The 20,738-nt window shown below is 46.3% G+C and overlaps 2 protein-coding genes across 3 annotated transcripts in view; one reads left to right on the plus strand and one right to left on the minus strand.

Annotated features, from left to right (window-relative positions):
• Nucleotides 1–20,738, plus strand: part of LOC140904213 (uncharacterized) — an 83,746-nt gene that overhangs the window by 44,037 nt on the left and 18,971 nt on the right. The window lies entirely within an intron of this gene.
• The window catches only part of LOC140904200 (uncharacterized), a 35,995-nt gene that overhangs the window by 14,898 nt on the left and 359 nt on the right, over nt 1–20,738 (minus strand). For both annotated transcript variants that reach the window (XM_073326573.2, XM_073326572.2), the window contains exons 2-3: nt 11,578–11,660; nt 8,827–8,953 (exon numbers count right to left, since the gene is read on the minus strand). In XM_073326573.2, the coding sequence (XP_073182674.2) occupies nt 8,827–8,953; nt 11,578–11,601 (151 nt within the window). In that variant the 5' untranslated portion in view covers nt 11,602–11,660. The remainder of the gene's footprint in view (nt 1–8,826; nt 8,954–11,577; nt 11,661–20,738) is intronic.

The raw sequence follows: 20,738 nt of genomic DNA on the forward strand, positions 1-20,738 counted from the left end.
CAGAGGCAATAAAGTCATTGTTGTTTCAAAATCATGCATTCTTTATTAATTCATCAAACAAATAGGGGGATAACAAGGTAGCCCCGGAGGGGTGTGGGAGGAGAGAAGCACTGGGTGAGGTGGTGGATGAGGGGAGGAGAGAAGGACAAGGCCACACTGCACTTCAAAACTTATTGAATGCCAGCCTTCTGTTGCTTGGGCAATCCTCTGGGGTGGAGTGGTTGGGTGCCCAGAGGCCCCCCACCCCCCGCGTTCTTGGGCATGTGGCTGAGGAGGCTATGGAACTTGGGGAGGAGGGTGGGTGGTTATACAAGGGCTGCAGGGGTGGTCTGTGCTCCTGCTGCCTCCTGCAACTCCACCAGATGCTGGAGCATATCAGTTTGATCCCCCAGTAGCCTCAGCATTGCATCCCGCCCCCTCTCATCTCGCTCCCGCCCCCTCTCATCTCGCTCGTCCCTCCTGTCCTCGTGTTCATTTTCTGCTTTCCTGGACTCTGATATTGTTTGCCTCCATACATTCTGCTGAGCTCTTTCAGTGTGGGAGGACTGCATGAGCTCAGAGAACATTTCATCGCAAGTGCATTTTTTTTGCCTTCTTATCTGCGTTAGCCTCTGGGATGGAGATGACAGGGGGACCTTTGAAACATTTGCAACTGCACGAGGAAAAAAAGGAGAGTAGTATTTAAAAAGACATTTTAGAGAATAATGGGTAGACTCTTTCATAGTGAACCAAGCTGTTAATATGACATAGCACATGTGTTTTCGGTACAAAGTCGCATTTTGCCTCCGGTTTAGTGTGAGAGATCACACACGCAGGGCTGAGGAACAGAATTTGGCTTGCAGGCAGCCATGGAAAGCCACAGTCTTTTGGTTTCTTCAACCTTGATAACATGTGGGAATGGTTTTAAACGGCAGCACCCTCCTTTCCCATTCCAAGCACCCATTGAGTTGGCCATTTAAAAGGAAGGGCTGCTTTTTTCAGGTTAAAAGGAAGGGCTGCTTTTTGTTGAGTTAAGGTGTAGCACAAACCCATCTAACCCCACCCAATTCTCTGGGATGATCAATTCACCCCTCCCCCACCACATGACTAGTATCAGGGAAGATCCCTGCCAGCCAAACACGAACAGCTCACAGTGAACGATCCCCCCGCGGGTAACAGCAGGGATGATTTCTTTTCAGCCACAGGCAAACAGCCCAGCAGGAACAGCCACCTCTGAACATCCCCTCAATAAAATTCCCCTATTTCAACAGGGTGACCATGAATGATATCACTCTCCTGAGGATAACATAGAGAGATAAAGAACGGATGTTGCTTGAAAGCCAGCAAACACCAGGACCATATGCTGCCATGCTTTCTTACGCAATGATTCCAGACTATGTGCTACTGGCCTGGCATGGTAAAGTGTCCTTCCATGGAGGACGGAATAAGGCTGCCCTCCCCAGAAACCTTTTGCAAAGGCTTTGGGAGTACCTCCAGGACAGCTTCATGGAGATGTCCCTGGAGGATTTCCACTCCATCCCCAGACATGTTAACAGACTTTTCCAGTAGCTATACTGGCTGCGAATGCATCCCAAGTCTTCAGGGTGAATTAATCATTAAACACACTTACCTTTAAACAATGTATTATATTTACAAAGGTACACTCACCAGGCTTCCTGGTCTGGGAGCTGGGTTTGGAGGGTATTGGCTCCAGGGTGATAAACAGTTCCTGGCTGTCAGGGAGAACGGTTTCTCCTCTTGCCTGCTGTGCGCTATCCTCCTCCTTCTCATCTTCCTTGTCCCCAAAATCCTCATCCCTGTTGCATGACACTCACCCCTTCCAGGTGTCCACGGACAGGGGTGGGGTAGTGGTAGGGGCCCTCCCTAGAATTGCGTGCAGCCCGTCATAGAAGTGGCATGTCTAGGGCTCTGACCAGGAGTGGCCATTTGAGTCTTTGGTTTATTGGTAGGCCTGCCTGAGCTCCTTAATTTTCACATGGCACTGTTGCGGGTCCCTGTTGTAGCCTCTGTCCATCATGCCCTTGGAGATTTTTGCAAATATTTTGTCATTTCATCTTTTGGAAAGGAGTTCTGATAACACGGATTCATCTCCCCATACAGCGATCAGATCCAGTGTCTCCTGTTCGGTCCATTCTGGAGCTCTTTTGTGATTCTGGGACTGCATGGTCACCTGTGCTGATGAGCTCACCATGCTAGCCAAACAGGAAATGAAATTCAAAAGTTCCCGGGGCTTTTCCTTTGTACCTGGCTAGTGCATCTCAGTTGAAAGTGCTGTCCAGAGTGGTCACAATGGAGCACTCTGGTATAGCTCCCGGAGGCCAATACTGTCCAATTGCATCCACACTACCCCAAATTTGACCCGGCGATGTTGATTTCAGCACTAATCCCCCTTGTCAGGGCGGACTACAGAAATCGATTTTAAGAGCCCTTTAAGTCAACAAAAATGGCTTTGTCATGTGGACGGGTGCAGGGTTAAATCGAGCTAACGCTGCTAAATTCAACCTAAACTCATAGTGTAGATCAGGGCACAGTCTGCCTGTGTATGGGCCTTCTCTCACTGAGACAGTCCGAGGCCTTGTTCTTAGGCTAAGGCTTTTGTCTAAGCAGCAGGGGCAGCCATAAGCTGGGAAGCGACTGGTCACATCCTCACATCCCAAACCAGTCACATTGAAATAAGTTGGTATTGGGCTGTTAGGAAGACGAGCCTGTCCAGATAGTGCCCATCGCCACCAGATAAAGAAACAGATCTGAAGATGGTTAAAGAAAACTTAGTCTGACAGCATTGTCTGGCAAGAAATCACTTATCAATGGTTCTGGTTGTGAAACCCTCATTTCTTTATGGCCCGCACTTTTCTGTTGTTAATCTGTCTGGTTCTCTAATTGTTTCTCTCTGCTGTATAATTAATTTTGCTAGGTGTAAGTTAATTAGGGTAGTGGGATATAATTGGTTGGAGAATTATGTTACAGTATGTTAGGATTGCTTAGTTAAATTTCAGTAAAATGATTGGTTACAGTATAGCTGAGAATAATACTATATAAACTGGGGTCAAACAGGAGGGGGAAGGGAAATTGGAATCATGTTTGTAAGGGAGGGAACAGGGAACAGACACAGGCAAGGCTCTGCGGCATCAGAGTTTGGAAGGGGGACACAGGGTAAATGGCTCTGTGGTGTCAGAGCTGGGAAGGGAACACTGGGGAACAGACTCTATCGCATTGTCTGCACTTCGGACATCTGGTCTTTTGCTGCTTGCTGTCTGCATGACAAGAACCAGGGAAATTAAAGCCTTTAAGGAAGGTTTTAATACACTTTGGAACCGATCAGGGATTCCCATGAGGACTGATGAGGGGGTGATTGTCAATAGGCATTTAGATCCTTTTCTTGTTTTATATCTTTTCCCCATAAGGCACACGGGCACACTGTCATGGATCCATAGGATCTGTGCAATGCCCTGGCTTTTAAACAGTCCTTGGGCAGTGCCCCTTGGGGTCCCACTCTTCCACAAGGATGGGCCATGGAGCTTCAACACCGGAGACTGAGCCTCTGGCTTCAACACTCCTATTCCAACCTGTGAGCTCTGCCCAGCAGGTCCAGCTGAACGACACTCCTCTTCAGAGACTGTTCCTCAGTCAATGCACAGAGCAAGGTTTTGCTGTGACACTGGGAAGACTTTTAAAACACAGCAGGGTTTATTAGTCAAGTTAAACACAGCATTGGAAAGTCCTTAGATTAGGACAGAGAAGCAAAGACGACAACACAGTCCAGGGGTCTCAAATACATGGCCCATGGGCTGCATGCGGCCCGCAGGGTTATTTTCTGCGGCCTGCCAGCTCCTCGTGGCTCCCCCCACCCCCCCCAGCATTTACATAGAGTGGCTTCGGCCTGGTATGCACCTGGGGCAGGGAAGGCTGCCTCCCTGCCCTGTCCCCACACTGCTCCAGGAAGCAACCAGGATGTGAGGGAGGGAGGGCACAGGGGTCTGTGTGTTGCCCTGGCTGCCCCTCCAGGTACCTCCCCCGAAGCTCCCATTGGCCGTGGTTCCCCGTTCCCAGCAGGAAAGGGGTTGGAATGGGGGCAGGGAAGGGGTGGGAAGAGGCAGGGCAGGGGCGGGGCCAGACCTCACAGAAGGGGTGGAGTGGGGGCAGGCCCGGGGCAGCGGGGGTGTTCAGTGGTGCAGCCCTTAGGCCAATGTACTAGTCCTCATGTGGCCCTCGTGGTCATTTGAGTTTGAGACCCCTGATATAGTCCATACTGGCCAATGCCCTTAAGCCATGCTGCTGTAGAAAACAGTTTGTTTTCCTTTCACTGTGCTGTCCATTGGTCTTTGCTCCGGTAGAGCTCCCTGCGTAAGCAAGCCCAGTTCTTCCTACTCCCAAAAACATAACAAGTCCAGGTATGCTTCACTCAGCCAAGCTGAGATCCTCCCATGGACAGGTGACAATTATTCCCTTGTCTCTGACGGGTATTCCACTGATCTAGGTTGGCCCAAGCCAGTCCTGAATGACCCATTCATATCACCCCATGAAAGCTACATGACAAAACACCTCATCTCTCCTGCTCTTTCTAATCATAGCAATACCAATCACAGAGGGAAACTGAGGTACGTATTGCCATCATAGAAGTATCACCAAAATTCCCACCTCTATCTCTCACACACACTGCTCGCAACCCTTGGAGAGAAAGCAAAGCACAGGACCAGGAGGCTAGTCCAGTGAACACAGTGGATGATGAGCTGCAATCCTCAAACCCTGGTCAAAACGGAGACACATGTGGGTCCCGACCCATAGAGAGGGGCAGGGTAGAGGCCTGATACCCGAGAGGGCATTGCTTGAGCAGACCATGGAGGCAGGTCAAAGGCTTAGCTACCCCGGAACTGTGACATCGCAAAAGCACATTTTGGGGAATGAGGAAATCTACTGACTCAGGTGTAATGGGAGGGAGAATTAAACTCCCCCAGTGTGTGGAGAAGGCTGGGGAATGAAACACTAAAATTCAGGAGCAACAGCCTCTAATTCTTCCAGAAAAGGAGAATGTAAGAAACAAGAAGTGGGCCACGGAACCTCTGGAGGTACAGGCTCAAAGATCCAAGGAGCCTGGAGGGAAGACAGCTTGTGGCTGCTGCAGATGGGGAGAAGGGGGGACAAGACTCTCATGCAGAGGCTGGGCAATCCGCTTGCACAGGTTCCTTGGCAGAGCTACTGTGCTCCCTGTCCCAGTAAGGCTAACATGTTCACTATGCCATGGGGGGTTGGGGGGGGACCATTGTTGCACACAGGCAAACTGCATACGGGCCAGGGAGGAAGCCACATAGGAGTAGAAGACCCTGCCTTGCTTCCCAGGTCACCCTCAGCAACAAGATTTCTTCCAGGACAAACTCCTGTGAAAAATGTGGGGACAGTGTTCAGTATAGGGGCTCCCTGCAGCTGTTGCCTCTCCCCAAGGCACAGAAACCCAAAGGACAGTATGGCTGTGAAACAATCAGTCCCCCTTGCTCTGTGCTTACTCACCATTTTGGGGCTCCTGTGGATTACGTGCGCTAGCTTTGGGTGGGCAAATTCTGCTATTGTGTAGACTGTGTTTGTCTTTAAGTACGGGGGAATCATTGCTCTGTCTGGTGTGAACAATGCTGCCTCTGTTAAGTGTTGCATTTTTACTTTACAGATGCAACCTTGAGATCTCAGCCGTTCTTGTTACCACCGGCCAAAAGACTCCAAAGAATTAGGAAGCAGCCACATAGAAGCAAAGAGGACTTGCTGCATGAAGTAATGCAGCAGTCCCTTAATAAAAATCAAAAAGTGCAGGAGCCGGGGGAGAGGGAAAGGAGGGTGCCAGCAAAATGCGGATCGCCGGCACCAAAGCACGGAGCGGCTGCTAAGCATTATGGAGCGTTAAGTGGACTCGATACTGGCGCTCATACCAATGTAGGCAGAGCACTTCCGCCCCCGCCCCCCTTGCAGCCCTTCTCCCAAAACGCTTTCCCTTGTGCCCCCATGTCACCTCCAACCCACTTTCCCCAACATGCAGGTTCTTATCACTACCCACTGCCTCCAACATCTGTAGCTTCACCACCCAGCCCTGCAAACTGCAAACTACGACCTTTACCCACTGCGCTCAACCCCCATCACCATGCATTTTACCATCCATTCATTGCACAGCACTCCAGACAGGAAGGCTGAGTATGATAACCGGACATACGCAAATCTGTGATTGAACCGTTCCCCAGCCCACCCACTTTCCCTTTCTGCTTCCCAAGTAGTTGTGTTTCTTTTCAATAATTGAATTTTCTTTTCAATAAATGGATTTTTTGGCTTTGAAAACATTCTTTATTATTGCGTTAAGTAGAAGATACCTTAGCCAGGAAAGCAACAGGCTTGTCCTTGAACAGTATGCTGCCACCACCAAGCGTTTTAAACAAAGAACAGGGAAAGAGCCCACTTCGAGATGTCTTCCCCCAAAATATCCCCCCAAGCCCTACACACCCCCTTTCCTGGGGAGCCTTGAGAATAATATCTTAACCAATTGGTTACAAAATCATCAAAGACCCAAACCCCCAGATCTTGGGGCAATGGAAAAATCAGTCAGGTTCTTAAAAGAGGGATTTTATTAAAAAAAAGAGAGGTAAAAATCACCTCTGTAAAATCAGGATGGAAAATACTTTACAGGGTATTCAGATTCAAAACACAGAGGATCCCGCTCTGGGCAAAACCTTAAAGTTATAGAAAACAGGAATAAACCTCCCTCTTAACACAGGGAAAATTCACTTAAAACAAAAGATAAACAAATCTGCCTTGCCTGGCTTACCTATACTGGTTGCAATATTGGAGACTTGGATTAGGGTGGGTTGGAGAAGATGTATTTCTGTCTCGACTCTCTCAGTCACAAGAGAGAACAACCATGTAAACAAAGAGCACAAACAAAAGCCTTCCCCCCCCCCCCCCTTCAGATTTGAAAGTATCTTGTCCCCTTATTGGTCCTTTGGGTCAGGTGCCATCCAGGTTAGCTGAGCTTCTTAATGCTTTACAGGTAACAGGATGTTGCCTCTGGCCAGGAGGGATTTTATAGCACTGTATACAGAAAGGTGGTTACCCCTTCCCTTTATATTTATAACAAGGGCCTTACATTAGGTTGAGGCTTTGTGGGAGTAGTTATGCTGAAGTCTGGGATTTACCTGAATAGGCCTAAAGAGAGAATCCCAGGTCAGACATTTTGCACCCTCATTTTGAGAGACTACTGAGTAACCACAAACAGGTGCAATATGCCACAGAATTCTGAAAGAAGAAAGTTTGGGGTGGGTTTTAGCAATTAGGTTGCTATGCAGTATCTCAGCAGTTGGACACATTCATATCTTGGAATTATTGATAAATAAGTGATGTAAATCATGAGTATTAATGCTTGATGCTTAATTATGGACTTCCCAAAGGCCACATACGGGTTGGGGCAGCTATTGACATTATAGTAATAAAAGTAAAGGAGCAGATATGGGATATAGCCATCCTATTACCATAAGGAACTGGATAAAATACCTCTTCTAGTTACCATTTTTTCATTTTGTCAGGTCCCCGAGACAGTGTAAACTGAAGCAGGGCCTCCCTTCTGATGGTCTCCCTTGCCCCATGATCTTTGTTTCCAATGGTGTCCATAACTTGGAAGTATGCACAATGCAAGACCCTCTTTACTATACTTATCTTAGTCTAATCGTTATGTGTCTTGATCCTTGCCTATGATTTCAATTATAACTGTCTGTATTAAATCAAGCTTCTGTATGTTTCACCAAATTCCATCTTCTCAATTAACTTTGAGTAGCCATGGACAAGGGCAAGTTGTACCCCAATATGTAGGTGTAAAAATTGTACAGGCTACACCACCACCCTGTCACATCATCATCAACGTGCCCATTTGTGCCTGGGTAGTGGCCCTGCTACGGAAGGGAGGAATGCAGCAAGGACCCAGGATCCATGGCCAGGGTCGCTGTGCATAGAGATTGGGAGGGGGTAATGAATGGGAGAGGGAGGTCAAGCATAAAAATAACAACATTTGGGGAAAAATGTATAATGAAGTGAAACTGAACAGAAATAAAACTGGAGTGTAGGCTCTAAAGCAACAAGGCCTGGGTAGGATTCGGGGTTAAAGGTCTGGGATCCCCCACAGCTCTAGATCCCCAAACCTCTCCTCCCTCCCACTGACCCACCCAGCTCTGGGTGACCTTCCTCCACACTCCCCCTCCCCTTCTTCTCATTACTCTCAGCCGTCATCACCTCCCGGCACTTTGGGAGCTTCTTGTATTCCCTCCTTGTTTCTCACTACTTCATCCTTCCCCTCTACTTCTTATCTCTAATCCTGCACACACCCTCCCCGTGTCCTGGCACCCCAGAATTATCTACTCCCCTACTTCTCCTCCCCTCCCACAACTCTGTTCTCCTTTCATCCATGGGGTCCTGAATGGCAAAATTATGAGCTCTCCTATCAAAAGAAGAGCTCATCGGACTGTCACACAAGCCATGCATGAGCCATACACCTATTTACTCAATTTAGAATTCTACAGGAGGCATATTTTCCTCTTAAAGTGAGGAAAAGGCATGAAAGCTACAGTTATTAATGTCGTTATTAATAAAGCCAATAAGGATACATTAAATGAAATTTTAAAATGACTGATGGCACCAAAAAGGCACATGTCCAAAAATTATACTAGTGGGTGCGAGATAAGGCAAAAAGGGGGGGCAAGGACACTTGTCAAAACTTGTATGGCGAATGAAGGTAAAAAGTTATTATGACTCAGGTTCTTTGGAGACACCATAGCTTTTAATAACCGAGGGGACAGGACTCCTTACCCAGCAAGACCACTGTCTCATAGTTCTCCTGCATGACATCTGTATAGATGGCTCTCTGAGTGGGGTCCAGCAGAGCCCCCTCTTCCCTGGTGAAATACACAGCCACCTCCTCGAAAGTCACCGGCCCCTGAAAGAGCAAGAGTCCCACACTTAGTACCTGCTGCCCAGTCACAGCCCCACTATTCAGGGAACAGCAGCACCAGGTAAATGGAAGCTCCGGGAGGCACATGTTAACAGAGTCCCACCCCACATTGGTTAGAGCAGCCAGGAGGCATCAGAGAGTAGAGAGAACCTTTGTGTTTAAAAGTATATTAAGTAAAAAATTAATCCTAACAATGGTAGTGGTAAATTATTAGACAGAAATGGCAGAATGATCAAAAATAATGCAGAAGAAGTAAAAGTCTTCAATAAATATTTCTCTCCTGGATTTGGAGAAAACCAGATGATGTAGTCATACCATAAGATATTGACGACGACACTCTTTCCATTCCAACAAGAATTCACGAGGACATTAAACAGCAGCTATTAAAGTTAGACATGTTTAAATCAGCGGGTCCAGATAACTTGTATCCAAGAGTTTTAAAAGACCTGGTGGTGGAGTGTGGTAGACTGTTAATGTTGATTTTAATTAGGACTTGGAGCACCAGGGAAATTGCATCAGGCTGGAATAAAGCCAATGCAGTGCCAATATTTAAAAAGTAGAAAAGAGATAATTCAGCTAATTACAAGAGTATCAGTCTGACACCAATACTCGGCAACATAATGGAGCAGCTGATACTGGAGTTAATTAATAAAGCTTTAAAGAGGGTAATATAATTAGTACCCATGAACAAAGGTTTAGAGAAAATAGATCCTATCATACGAACTGGATATCCTTATTAGATGAGATCAAAAGTTTGGTTGCAGCTAATAGTATTGATATAATATACCTAGACTTCCGTAAGCCATATGACTTGGTTCAGCACAATATTTTGACGAAAAAACTAGAATGACACTAAATACACACGGCATACATTAAATAGATTAAAAACTGTGATTGTAAATGGCGAACCATGATCGAGTGGATTTATTTCTAGGGGGTTCCTGCAGGGATTGGTTCTTGGCCCTCTAGTATTTAACATTCTTATCAATGATCTGGAAAAGAATATAAAAACATCACTGATAAAGTTTGCAGTTGCCACAAAGATTGGGGGTGGTGGTAACTAATCAAGTGTCAGTAGATTCAGGCTCTGGCACAGGGAGTCTGGGAAGTTTTCCCAGCCCTGGCTGGAGGGTTATTTCCTGTTCCACAGAGAGGGGAAGTTCCATTCCCAACTCCTGTGCCTTGAAATTAGGCCCTATCGGACATTACACCCCATATTTAGCATCGTGATATGATTATAATATGATTAGGACATAATTATGATGCATTTTGCTCAAGATGCATCATGTGTGGTGTCATTGGAAAAGTTATGATTTGCTGAATATGATTATCCTATTTGTGTGCATGGATCATGTTTGTATCTGACATTATGGATATTGAGTACATATCTATATTTCAAATGTGCTTACTCTGGGTAACATTCACAACTAACCTTTCAGATACAACAATGAAGAAGCCAGACCGTGCTGATGGCTCATTAACAAAGACAATGGACCATGGAAGAGCTTAGCCTTCCTCTGAATGTTTCAGCCGGCCTATGAGTCATGGATATTATGATTCAGCAGGGCATGCTAGGGCATGTGACCAGACCACATGACAATGAACTCCATTTTGGTACCTGTATTTTTCCACAAACTGGTCTGGGAACTGAGTTTGGAACAAAGGAGTCCTGCCATATGGAACAGGTACAAAAGGTGGGGTGTGACAATCTCTTGGCCTCATTCCCCGCACAGAAGAATTCCTGGAAACACCTCAGGAACAAAGACTGAACTGAGGGGAAGTTCTGTTCCCAGGGTAAAAGGATTTCTAGCTTGTTTATGGAAACTTGGTGGTCTCCTTGTATCATCACTCAGGGTGAGAAATTGCTAATTCAAATTCTATCCATCTAGTATGCTAGGCTTAGTTTGAGTTTTTAGTTATTTTCTGAGTAATCTAAATTAATCTGTTTGCTATCACATATAATCACTTAAAATCTATCTTTCTGTAGTTGTTAAACTTGTTTTATGTTTTATCTTAACCAGTGTATTTTCAGTGAAGTGTCTGGGGAAGTCCCAGCTTGGTTAACACAAGCTTGTTGTGCAGCTCTTTCCCACATCAAGGCGGAGGAAAACTATATTCATGAGTTTATATTGTACAGATCCCTGTCCGGTGTAAGAAGGTATAATTCTGGGTTTAAACTCCAGCATGGGTACAAAACTGGGGAGCTGGGAAATCAGCTGTTGTCTTCTATCTGTCCTTGAGTGGCTTAGGTAAAGCACTCAGGTAGCTTAGTTGGATGCATGGTACCACCTGCTATCGTGTTGGGTGATAACTGGGCCGCAAGAGGCTGGCTGAATCTTCAGCAAAGCAGTGTAAGAAGGGCCAGCCCAGGTTGAAGGTTAGAGAGCACAGCGGTTCCCAAAAGCCCCTCAAACTGCACCCCGGATGACAATCGATCACACCCTACATTACACAAGTCTCAGCAGGTTTCTCAAATCCTATCCCCTCCCTTTCTCCACCCTAGATATTTCCTGCCTCCCACCACCTCTACCAGCTCCCACTCTCCTATGCTTTTACTGCTCCTCTCCCTCCAAGCAGAACCCACCACCAGCTCCCTCATAATCCCTTACCTGAGCCAGCTCCATTGCAGCCATTTCCTTCCCCCTGGGAGGATGGGATGATCTGGAGCGAAACGTGGACGTTACTCTGTAGCCTGACAGGGTGAGAAGGGTAATGTGAGAGAATTCAGACGGGGCTTTTGTCCATTCCACATGCCGATTCCCCCCAGGATTTTTCCCTGCTAATGGACATTCTAGGTTCTGCCACACTGTGAAGCACAGAGTGACCTTATTCCAGTACAGGTCTAGCCCCCTCCCACCAGGGTGTAATGCTGTGAAACATGGTGAAACCCTCCCCGTAACAGAGTCTCTCAATTACACTTATAAAGTTTGCGGACAATACCAAGCTGGGAGGGGTTGCAAGTGCTCTCTGGAGGACAGGATTAAATTTCACAATGATCTGGACAAACTGGAGAAATGGTCTGAAGTAAAAAGGATGAAATTCAGTAAGGACAAATGCAAAGTACTCACTTTAGGAAGGAACAATCAGCTGCATACATATAAAATGGGAAATACCTGCCTAGAAAGGAGTAGAATGGAAAGGGATCTGGGGGTCACAGTAGATCACAAGCTAAATAAGAGTCAACAGTGTAATGCTGTTGTAAAAAAAAAGCAAACATCATTCTGGGATGTATTAGCAGGAGTACTGTAAGCAAGACATGAGAAGTAATTCTTCCGTTCTAATCCGTGCGGATTAGGCCTCAACTGGAGTACTGTGTCCAGTTCTGGGTGCCACATTTTAGGAAAGATGTGGACAACTTGGAGAAGTCCAGAAAAGAGCAACAAAAATGATTAAAGGTCTAGAAAACATGACCTATGAGGAAAGATTGAAAAAACTGGGTTTGTTTAGTCTGGCGAAGAGAAGACTGAGGTGGTACGTGATCACAGATTTCAAGTACATAAAAGGTTGTTACAGGAGGAGGGAGAAAATTTGTTGTTCTTAACCTCTGAGGACAGGACAAGAAGCAATGGGCTTAAATTGCAGCAAGGGCAGTTTAGGTTGGACATTAGGGAAAACTTCCTAACTGTCAGAGTGGTTAAGCACTGGAATAAATTGCCTAGGGAGGTTGTAGAATCTCCATCATTGGGATTTTTAAGAGCAGGCTGGACAAACACCTCTCAGGGATGTTCTAAATAATACTTAGTCCTTCCTTGAGTGCAGGGGACTGGACTTGATGACTTCTCAAGGTTCCTTCCAGTTCTGTTATTCTATGAACCAAAGGCCAGAGAAGAGCAGAATCAAAGGAGTCATTGTGCCCAAGGCAGCTGTCTCAGGTTTATAAAGTTGTTTGATGCTCCAGCCTTTATACAGTCTCTCCTGGGAGTGCCCCCTTTTTAGCTTTTGGAAAGCATGACTCTGGGGGCTCTCAGACTGGGCCTTCTTGACTCACCACATCTTGTTTCTTTCTGTGGCTCCCCAGTGAGTCCAAATGAGTAGATACACCTGATAGAGACTGTGAACAGAAGAACGGCCCACTGCGTCAGCCCAGTGGTCCATCTAGCTCAGTGACCAATGCCAGGTGCTTCCGATGGAATGAACAGAACAGGTCATCATCAAGTGATCCATCCCCTGTCACCCATTCCCAGCTTCTGGCAAACAGAGGCTAGAAACACCATCCCTGCCCATCCTGCCTGTGACACTGGCAGATGAGGTGTTAGCTCTTGCAAAAAAACCCCATGTCTTAATTTAACATGGACAAACGCAGAGCTGGAATCAGTCTGGCTCACCTGTGTTAGTATTATTAGAACAGGTATGAGAATTATAAGAATGTGTTTAGTGTTTAGACTTTATTGAATGCTTGTGAGTTGCTGCCCGGGTTAATATCTGACTAGCTGCACTGTGAGCCTCTGTAAATCACCGGACAGGAGAGAGACTTTACCTATGTGAAGTGCTGATTGGCAACAGACTGCATTACACCCTGCCTGGCAGGAGAGGTCCATCAACACAAGATACACTAGTATGGGATGTTAAAGGTGGCAAAAGATGGCTGTTGTGCTCTTGACTTCCTATTGGCTGAGTTTGGAGCCCAGAGCACGTGGCTGGGCAACCTTACCTCTGCATGAATGAAGGGGGCAGTGACTAGATGAATGTCCAGTAAATACCCAGAAGGTGATGGCTCCCCACCCCTACCTGCCATTCACACAGGCAGCGAAGTCCTGGGCAAGGCAACTTTCAGAGTTAAAGAGAAGGGGGGAGGGCTTAGAGGTTCTCTGCCAATCAGGAAGGGGTATCAGTGAGGGGAGACTGGCAGCTGATCGTTGGAGAGGTGAAGAGGTTTGGGGTTAGGTGTGGGGCAGAAGCAGCTGGGGTGGGCAGTCTTCACGAGGGACACTTACTCCTCCTGTTCCCCTTCCACACCCCCTTGTGAGTAGAGAATAACCACCCTGTCTCCACCTCCAGGGGCAGCCGTGTCTCAGTGTAGGCATATTTTATGTAGGCATATTTTTAATATTTGTAATTTTGTTTATAATATTTGTATTTCCCCTACTTGGAATAATTGTCATAATATTTGTAATTCTTGTAATAATTGTAATTCCCCTATTTGAAATAATTCTGTAATATTGATTTGCAGCTCTCCATAGCTGCTGACTGTGTTTGTGTGTTGTCTGTGTTAAAGCTTGCAAACCGTCAATTGACTAAGTACCTTGTAAGCCATTAATTAACTTTAAAAGGAAAAGGAGTACTTGTGGCACCCAATACAGACTAACACGGCTGTTACTCTGAAACCTGTAATTAACTTTAAGTGATGCTCCCTTCCCTAAACTGATACCTTGTGATTGAGATTGACGCTTGTAAACCTAAACCGCCCAATTGACTCTACTCTCTCTAAACTGATACTTTCCCTTGCTTAAAGTAAAGAAGTACTTGTGGCACCTTAGAGACTAGCAAATTTATTTGAGCTGCATCCGCGGAAGTGAGCTGTAGCTCACGAAAGCTTATGCTCAAATAAATTTATCCAGTGAAGTGAATTTCACTCTGGGGGACATTGAGCCAGCCACTGAAAGATCCTTGTGCCTTAGGTTCCACACTGGCCAAAGGAGTTTTCTAGTACTCCCTCCCCAGACTGTCGGGGGCAGCCAGAGATAATTAGTGGGTTATGGGAACTAGAAGATGAAAATTCACTAAGAATGATATTAGTTTGTTCATTATTAAATCCCCAGACACCCACCAATCCCTGTCCTTCTTCCGATGAGCTATAAATATCTAAGGGACTCAGCTCCTGATCCTGCAGTGAGTTTCTGCCCCTCCCCACTTTCTATAGCAGCACTTTCAAGAACAGGCCAGGGAAACATGTAAATACTTTGAACCAAATGCCAGAAAATGCTGAGCATGCACAAGTTAAAATGAAACCAAAGCTCCGCCTCTCCAGGGACCTGGCCCCTAGTGCAAAATAAGACACACTCCCCAGAAATCTGAAACAGCCACTTCATAACTGATAGAATGTTATTTATCTATTGACTTCTGGGAATTACCAATAAAAGAAACTACCCAGTGAAGTTGATGCCCTGAGAGAAAGATCTCATGTGTCTTTACAAACAGTATAATCTAATCTGGAACTTTATACAGTAAAATGCCTTATTTGTAGCCCTATATTGATTGCCTGGTGCCACTACACGGCAGAATTAAGGTTGGGTGCCTGAGCTGTGAATTTCCATTCTCCAGCGTAATGTGATTGCTGTTTAGTGGGTTTGGCAAAATTCATTTTGTCGATTTTTTTTTTAATTTCAGTTGATGATATCGATATTTATTTTTAAGTCTTTTTTCAGTGTTTACAATTTCAATGTTCAGAGCTGTGGGAAGTTATGGGGGTGGTCAGACAATTATTTAATTTCAGTAAACGCTGAGATTCGAAGAGCCAAATCTTTATCATGGTTCAAACACAAATTGTCAATGTCACACGCAAAATACACAGTGTAAATATCCTTCAATCAAACTCGACTTTCTCCAGAAGCATTTCTGTATTTTACCTATATAATTATTTTTTCATCTGTGTGTGTAGAGTGAAATCAACATTACTGCAATTTATTAATAAAAATCCAATCCTTTCAAACGTACCTTTAAGTAATGAAGCACTATAATTCTTTCACTTCCTAGACTGTAACGCCTGCTTTGAGGATAATTACACTCTCCCTGTGAAGTATTTTACTCTCAGTACTGTAACCCCATTGTGATGCAGCTCCTGTCTGGGAGCTCTGCTGAGGCCAGTGGCATTATGACCACAAGGTGACACTCTGACACACGAGCATAGACACATGGGGGAGGGTGGAGGATGAGGTAACATGGAGACTACCAGGGTTGAACATGGCCCTACAGAGCATGGGGAGCAAACTCCCTCTCAGCCTCTCCTCTCTCCCACTTCCCAGAGTCAGTAACTCTGATAAATTGTTCCCTGAAATCTAAAGAGCCCCAGTATGTGAGACAGTGACTGATGCAGGTGCCTTAGGGGCAGCAGCACCAACCCCCTGCCTGGACGTGGGGGATGAAAAACTGCAGTAGAAGGGTTTTAGGCTGGGAGAGGGCACAGCTGATGTGGGACTGGGAGCCGAGTTGACCAAGAGGCCAGAACTCATGGGGGGTTGGGACAAGAAGTCAACAGGACTGGGTAGAGGCACTTCTGTGTATTTTCCCCCATTTACCATCCTGCCATGTATTTAGCTTAGAAACTTTTCATTCACATTTAAACACATTGGAGCTAAGCTGTGCTGATGCATTTCCACTTACAGTGGTACAGTTTTAACTAGGTTTCCTAATCAGATGCTAATACAACACAAAGCAGTCAGTAATTGGTGTGCTTTCATTCATTAACTTGACTGTGTGCTTTAATAAAAAAATGATGGTGTGAGCGAGTATCAAAATTTCAGTCATTAAGAAATAGAAATTAGGTGTCAGATCATCGCTAATGCATTTATCCCAATTTTAATTTCAGTTTAGAATCAGGTTTCAGAGTAGCAGCCATGTTAGTCTGTATCCGCAAAAAGAAAAGGAGGACTTGTGGCACCTTAGAGACTAACCAATTTATTTGAACATAAGCTTTCATGAGCTACAGCTCACTTCATCGGATGCATCAAATAAATTGGTTAGTCTCTAAGGTGCCACTAGTACTCCTTTTCTTTTTAGTAAGGCATTTGAAACAGTTCCACATGGGAAACTATTTGTTACATTGGAGAAGATGGGGATTAATATGAGAACTGAAAAGTCGATAAGGAATTGGTTACAGGGGAGACTACAAGGGGTCATACTGAACGGTGAGTTGTCAGGCTGGAGGAAGGCTATTAGTGGAGTTCCCCAGAGATCAGTCTTGGGACCGATCTTATTCAATATTTTTATTCGTGACCCTGGCACAAAAAGTAGGAGTGTGACACAAAGCTGGGAAGGATTGCCAACAAGGAGGAGGACAGGAATATCATCCTAGAAGATCTGCATAACCTTGAAAGCTGGAGTAATAGAAATGGGATGAAAATTAATTGTGCAAAGTTATGCACTTAGGGATGAACAACAAGAATTTTTGCAATAAGCTGGGGAATTATCAGTTGGAAGTCACAGAGGAGGAAAAAGACCTAGGTGTATTGGTTGATCACAGAATAATTATGAGCTGCCAAAGTGCTGCAGCCGTGAAATAGGTTAATGCAGTCCTAGGATGCATCAGGCAAGGTATTTCCAGTAGACACAGGGAAGGGTTAGTACTGTTATACAAGGTACCAATGAGACCTCATCTGAAATACTGTGGGCAATTCTGGTCTCCCATGATTAAGAAGGATGAATTCAAAGTGGACCAGGTGCAGAGAAGGGCTACTAGGATGATCCAAGGAATGGAAAATCTGCCTTATGAGGAGACTCAAAGAGCTTGGCTTGTTTAGCCTAACCAAAAGAAGGCTGAGGGGAGATAGGATTGCTCTCTATAAATACATCAGAAGGGAAAATACCAGGGAAGGAGAGGAGTTATTTAGCACCAATGCTGGCCCTAGAACAAATGGATATTGGCCATCAATAAGTTTTGGCTTGAAATTAGGCGAAGGTTTCTAACCATCAGAGTGAAGTTTTGGAACAGCCTCCAAGGGAAGCAGTGGGGGAAAAAAACTGAACTGGCTTCAAGACTGAGTTTGATACCTTTCTGGAGGGATTGGTAGGATGGATGGGACTGCCTACAATGGCATGTGGTTGATCTGCAACTGCTAGCAGCAAATGTCTCCAACGGCCGGTGATGGGACACTAGATGGGGAGAGCTCTGAGTTACTACAGAGAATTCATTCCCAGGTGTCTGGCCACTGGGTCTTGCCCACATCCTCAGGGTCTAATTGATCGCCATATTTGGGGATGGGAAGGAATTTTGCCCAGACTCAGATTGGCAGAGACCCTGGGGTTTTTCGTTTTGCATTCCTCTGCAGCATGGGGTATGGCATGGGTCATTTGCAGGTTTAAACTCATGTAAATGGTGGATTTTTTTGTAACTTGAAGTCTTTAAATAATGATTTGAGGACTTCATTAACTGAGCCCAAGGTTCAGGGTCTATGACAGAAGTGGGTGAGTGAGGTTCTGTGGTCTGCGATGTGCAGGAGGTCAGACTAGATGACCATGATGGTCCCTTCTGGCCTTAAAGCCTGTGAGTCCATAAACTGTGCCTTGTGTTGCACAGACACTGATGGAGATCAGGGCCCCCTTGTGCTGCGCATGGCAGAGAACCTGATTGAGATCAGCACCCCCATTGTGCTGGGCACTGCACAGACAGAGAGGGACAGTCCTTCCCCCAAAGCAATCACAATCCACATAGACAATGGGTAGGAGTAAAAGAGAGAGGGGTTGTGAGTTCCCCAAGGTCACCAAGCAGGTCAGTGACCGAGCCAGGAACAGACCCCGCTAACTCCAGAGCCCCGTCACCCACAGTTTGGAAAGGTCCCCAGACCCTATTGTATTAGGCTGCAGAAAGAGTTGGTTTGTCCAGGGATGCATAGGCTGTCTTGGCTGGGAAGCTCAGCTGCAGTCCCTGCACACAGCTGGGGGTGGGTGTCCTGGGTCAGGAGAAGTCAGTGCGCACTCCTGTGGGGCTGTGCTCCTGGCTCGTACCTCCAGCACTCACTGCTGCCCCTCCATTACCAGCTCCACTGTTCAGCCAGCCCCAGGTCTCAGTGAGGGTCACTGTCCCCAGAAGCCTTCGAACAGGGACAGGGTGCATCAGTGCCAATCAGAGAGCACTAGTGTAAATTCTGTCTATACTAAGGTTTTGCACCAGTGCCTAAAACAAATGTGATATATGCCATCATGTGCCAGCAATGTCCCTCTGCCATGTATATTGGCCAAACCGGACAGTCTCTACGCAAAAGAATAAATGGACGAAAATCAGATGTCAAGAATTATAACATTCAAAAACCAGTCGGCAAACACTTCAGACTCCCTGGACGCTCAATAACAGACTTAAAACTCGCAATTCTTCAACAAAAAAAACTTCAAAACCGACTCCAACGAGAAACTGCAGAACTGGAATTAATTTGCAAACTCGACACCATCAAATTAGGCATGAATAAAGTCTGGCAGTGGATGGGTCACTACAAAAAACTAAAAACTAATTTCCCCTACTGTTACTCACACCTTCTTGTCAACTGTTTGAAATTGGCTACCCTGATTACCAATACAAAAGTGATTTTTCCTCCTGCTGATGATAACCCACTTCCACTTTAATTGAATGGCCTCGTTAGAACTGACCCACCACTTGGTAAGGCAACTCCCAGGTTTTCATGTACTGTGTATATATATTCGGCCTACTGTATTTTCCACTCCATGCATCTGACGAAGTGGGTTTTAACCCATGAAAGCTTATGCCCAAATAAATGTATTGGTCTCTAAGGTGCCACAAGGACTCCTCATTGTTTTTGCTGATACAGACTAACACGGCTACCCCTCTAAAACACTAGTGTGACAGAGACCTTCGGTACCCAAAACAGCAGTACAGTGGCCCTAGACCTGGGATCTATTTCTAGCTCTTTACATTGTGTAAAGAGTTGTCACTTTGGACGGGCTATCACCAGCAGGAGAGTGAATTTGTGGGGGGGGGCGGAGGGTGAGAAAACCTGGATTTGTGCTGGAAATGGCCCACCTGATGACCACTTTAGATAAGCTATTACCAGCTGGACAGTGGGGTGGGAGGAGGTATTGTTTCATATTCTCTGTGTATAAATAAAGTCTGCTGCGGTTTCCACGGCATGCATCCGATGAAGTTGCAGTGGGGGAGGTTCAGATTGGATATTAGGAAAAACTTTTTCACTAGGAGGGTGGTGAAACACTGGAATGCGTTCCCTAGGGAGGTGGTAGAATCTCCTTCCTTAGAGGTTTTTAAGGTCAGGCTTGACAAAGCCCTGGCTGGGATGATTTAACTGGGAATTGGTCCTGCTTCGAGCAGGGGGTTGGACTAGATGACCTTCTGGGGTCCCTTCCAACCCTGATCGTCTATGATTCTACGATAAGTGAGCCGCAGCTCACGAAAGCTCATGCTCAGATAAATGGGTTCGTCTCTAAGGTGCCACAAGGCCTCCTTTCCTTTTTGCGAACACAGACTAACACGGCTGCTCCTCTGAAACCTGTCATTTCTAGCTCTGTCACAGACAGACTGGGTGACCTTGGGCACGCCGAAGTTTCTCCTCCCAGCTTTAGTCTCTTTGCCCAGCTGCCCAGCCACTGGGGACTCCTGCTCAACAGAGCCGCTCACCCCTAGAGTCGGTGTGGGTGTCCCCCGGAGCTAAGGGGGGGGAGCTCTGGAATAGCCCCAAGAGGGCGGCTGCCAAGTCTCTTTCCCTGGAAGTTTTTAATAACAAGGCAGGACAAAACTCTACTACAGATCATCGACGTGTACTTGGGTCCTGCCTGGGCCGGGAGAGCTGGACTTGACGACGTCTTGAGGTCCTCTCCAGCCCTACGTTTCTCTGATGTGATGCAATATATACGTGGGAAGAGAAGGAGGGACTTGGGGCACCTCAGAGGCGAACCAATGTATTCGGGCGCGAGCTTTGAGCGAGCTGCAGCCCGCTTCGTTCAGCTCGAAGCCAGCACGACCCCGGGTTCGGTTCCCGGCTCAGCGAGGAGAGGAGGGGGGGGGGGAGGAGGAGGGGGGGGTCACCCCGGCTGCCCCCCTCGCTGCTGTGGGGACGGAAAGGGGGCAGGGCGGGAGCGGGGGGGGGGGAGG

The sequence above is a fragment of the Lepidochelys kempii genome, chromosome 28 (assembly GCF_965140285.1).
Source record: "Lepidochelys kempii isolate rLepKem1 chromosome 28, rLepKem1.hap1, whole genome shotgun sequence".
Lineage (NCBI taxonomy): Eukaryota > Metazoa > Chordata > Testudines > Cheloniidae > Lepidochelys > Lepidochelys kempii.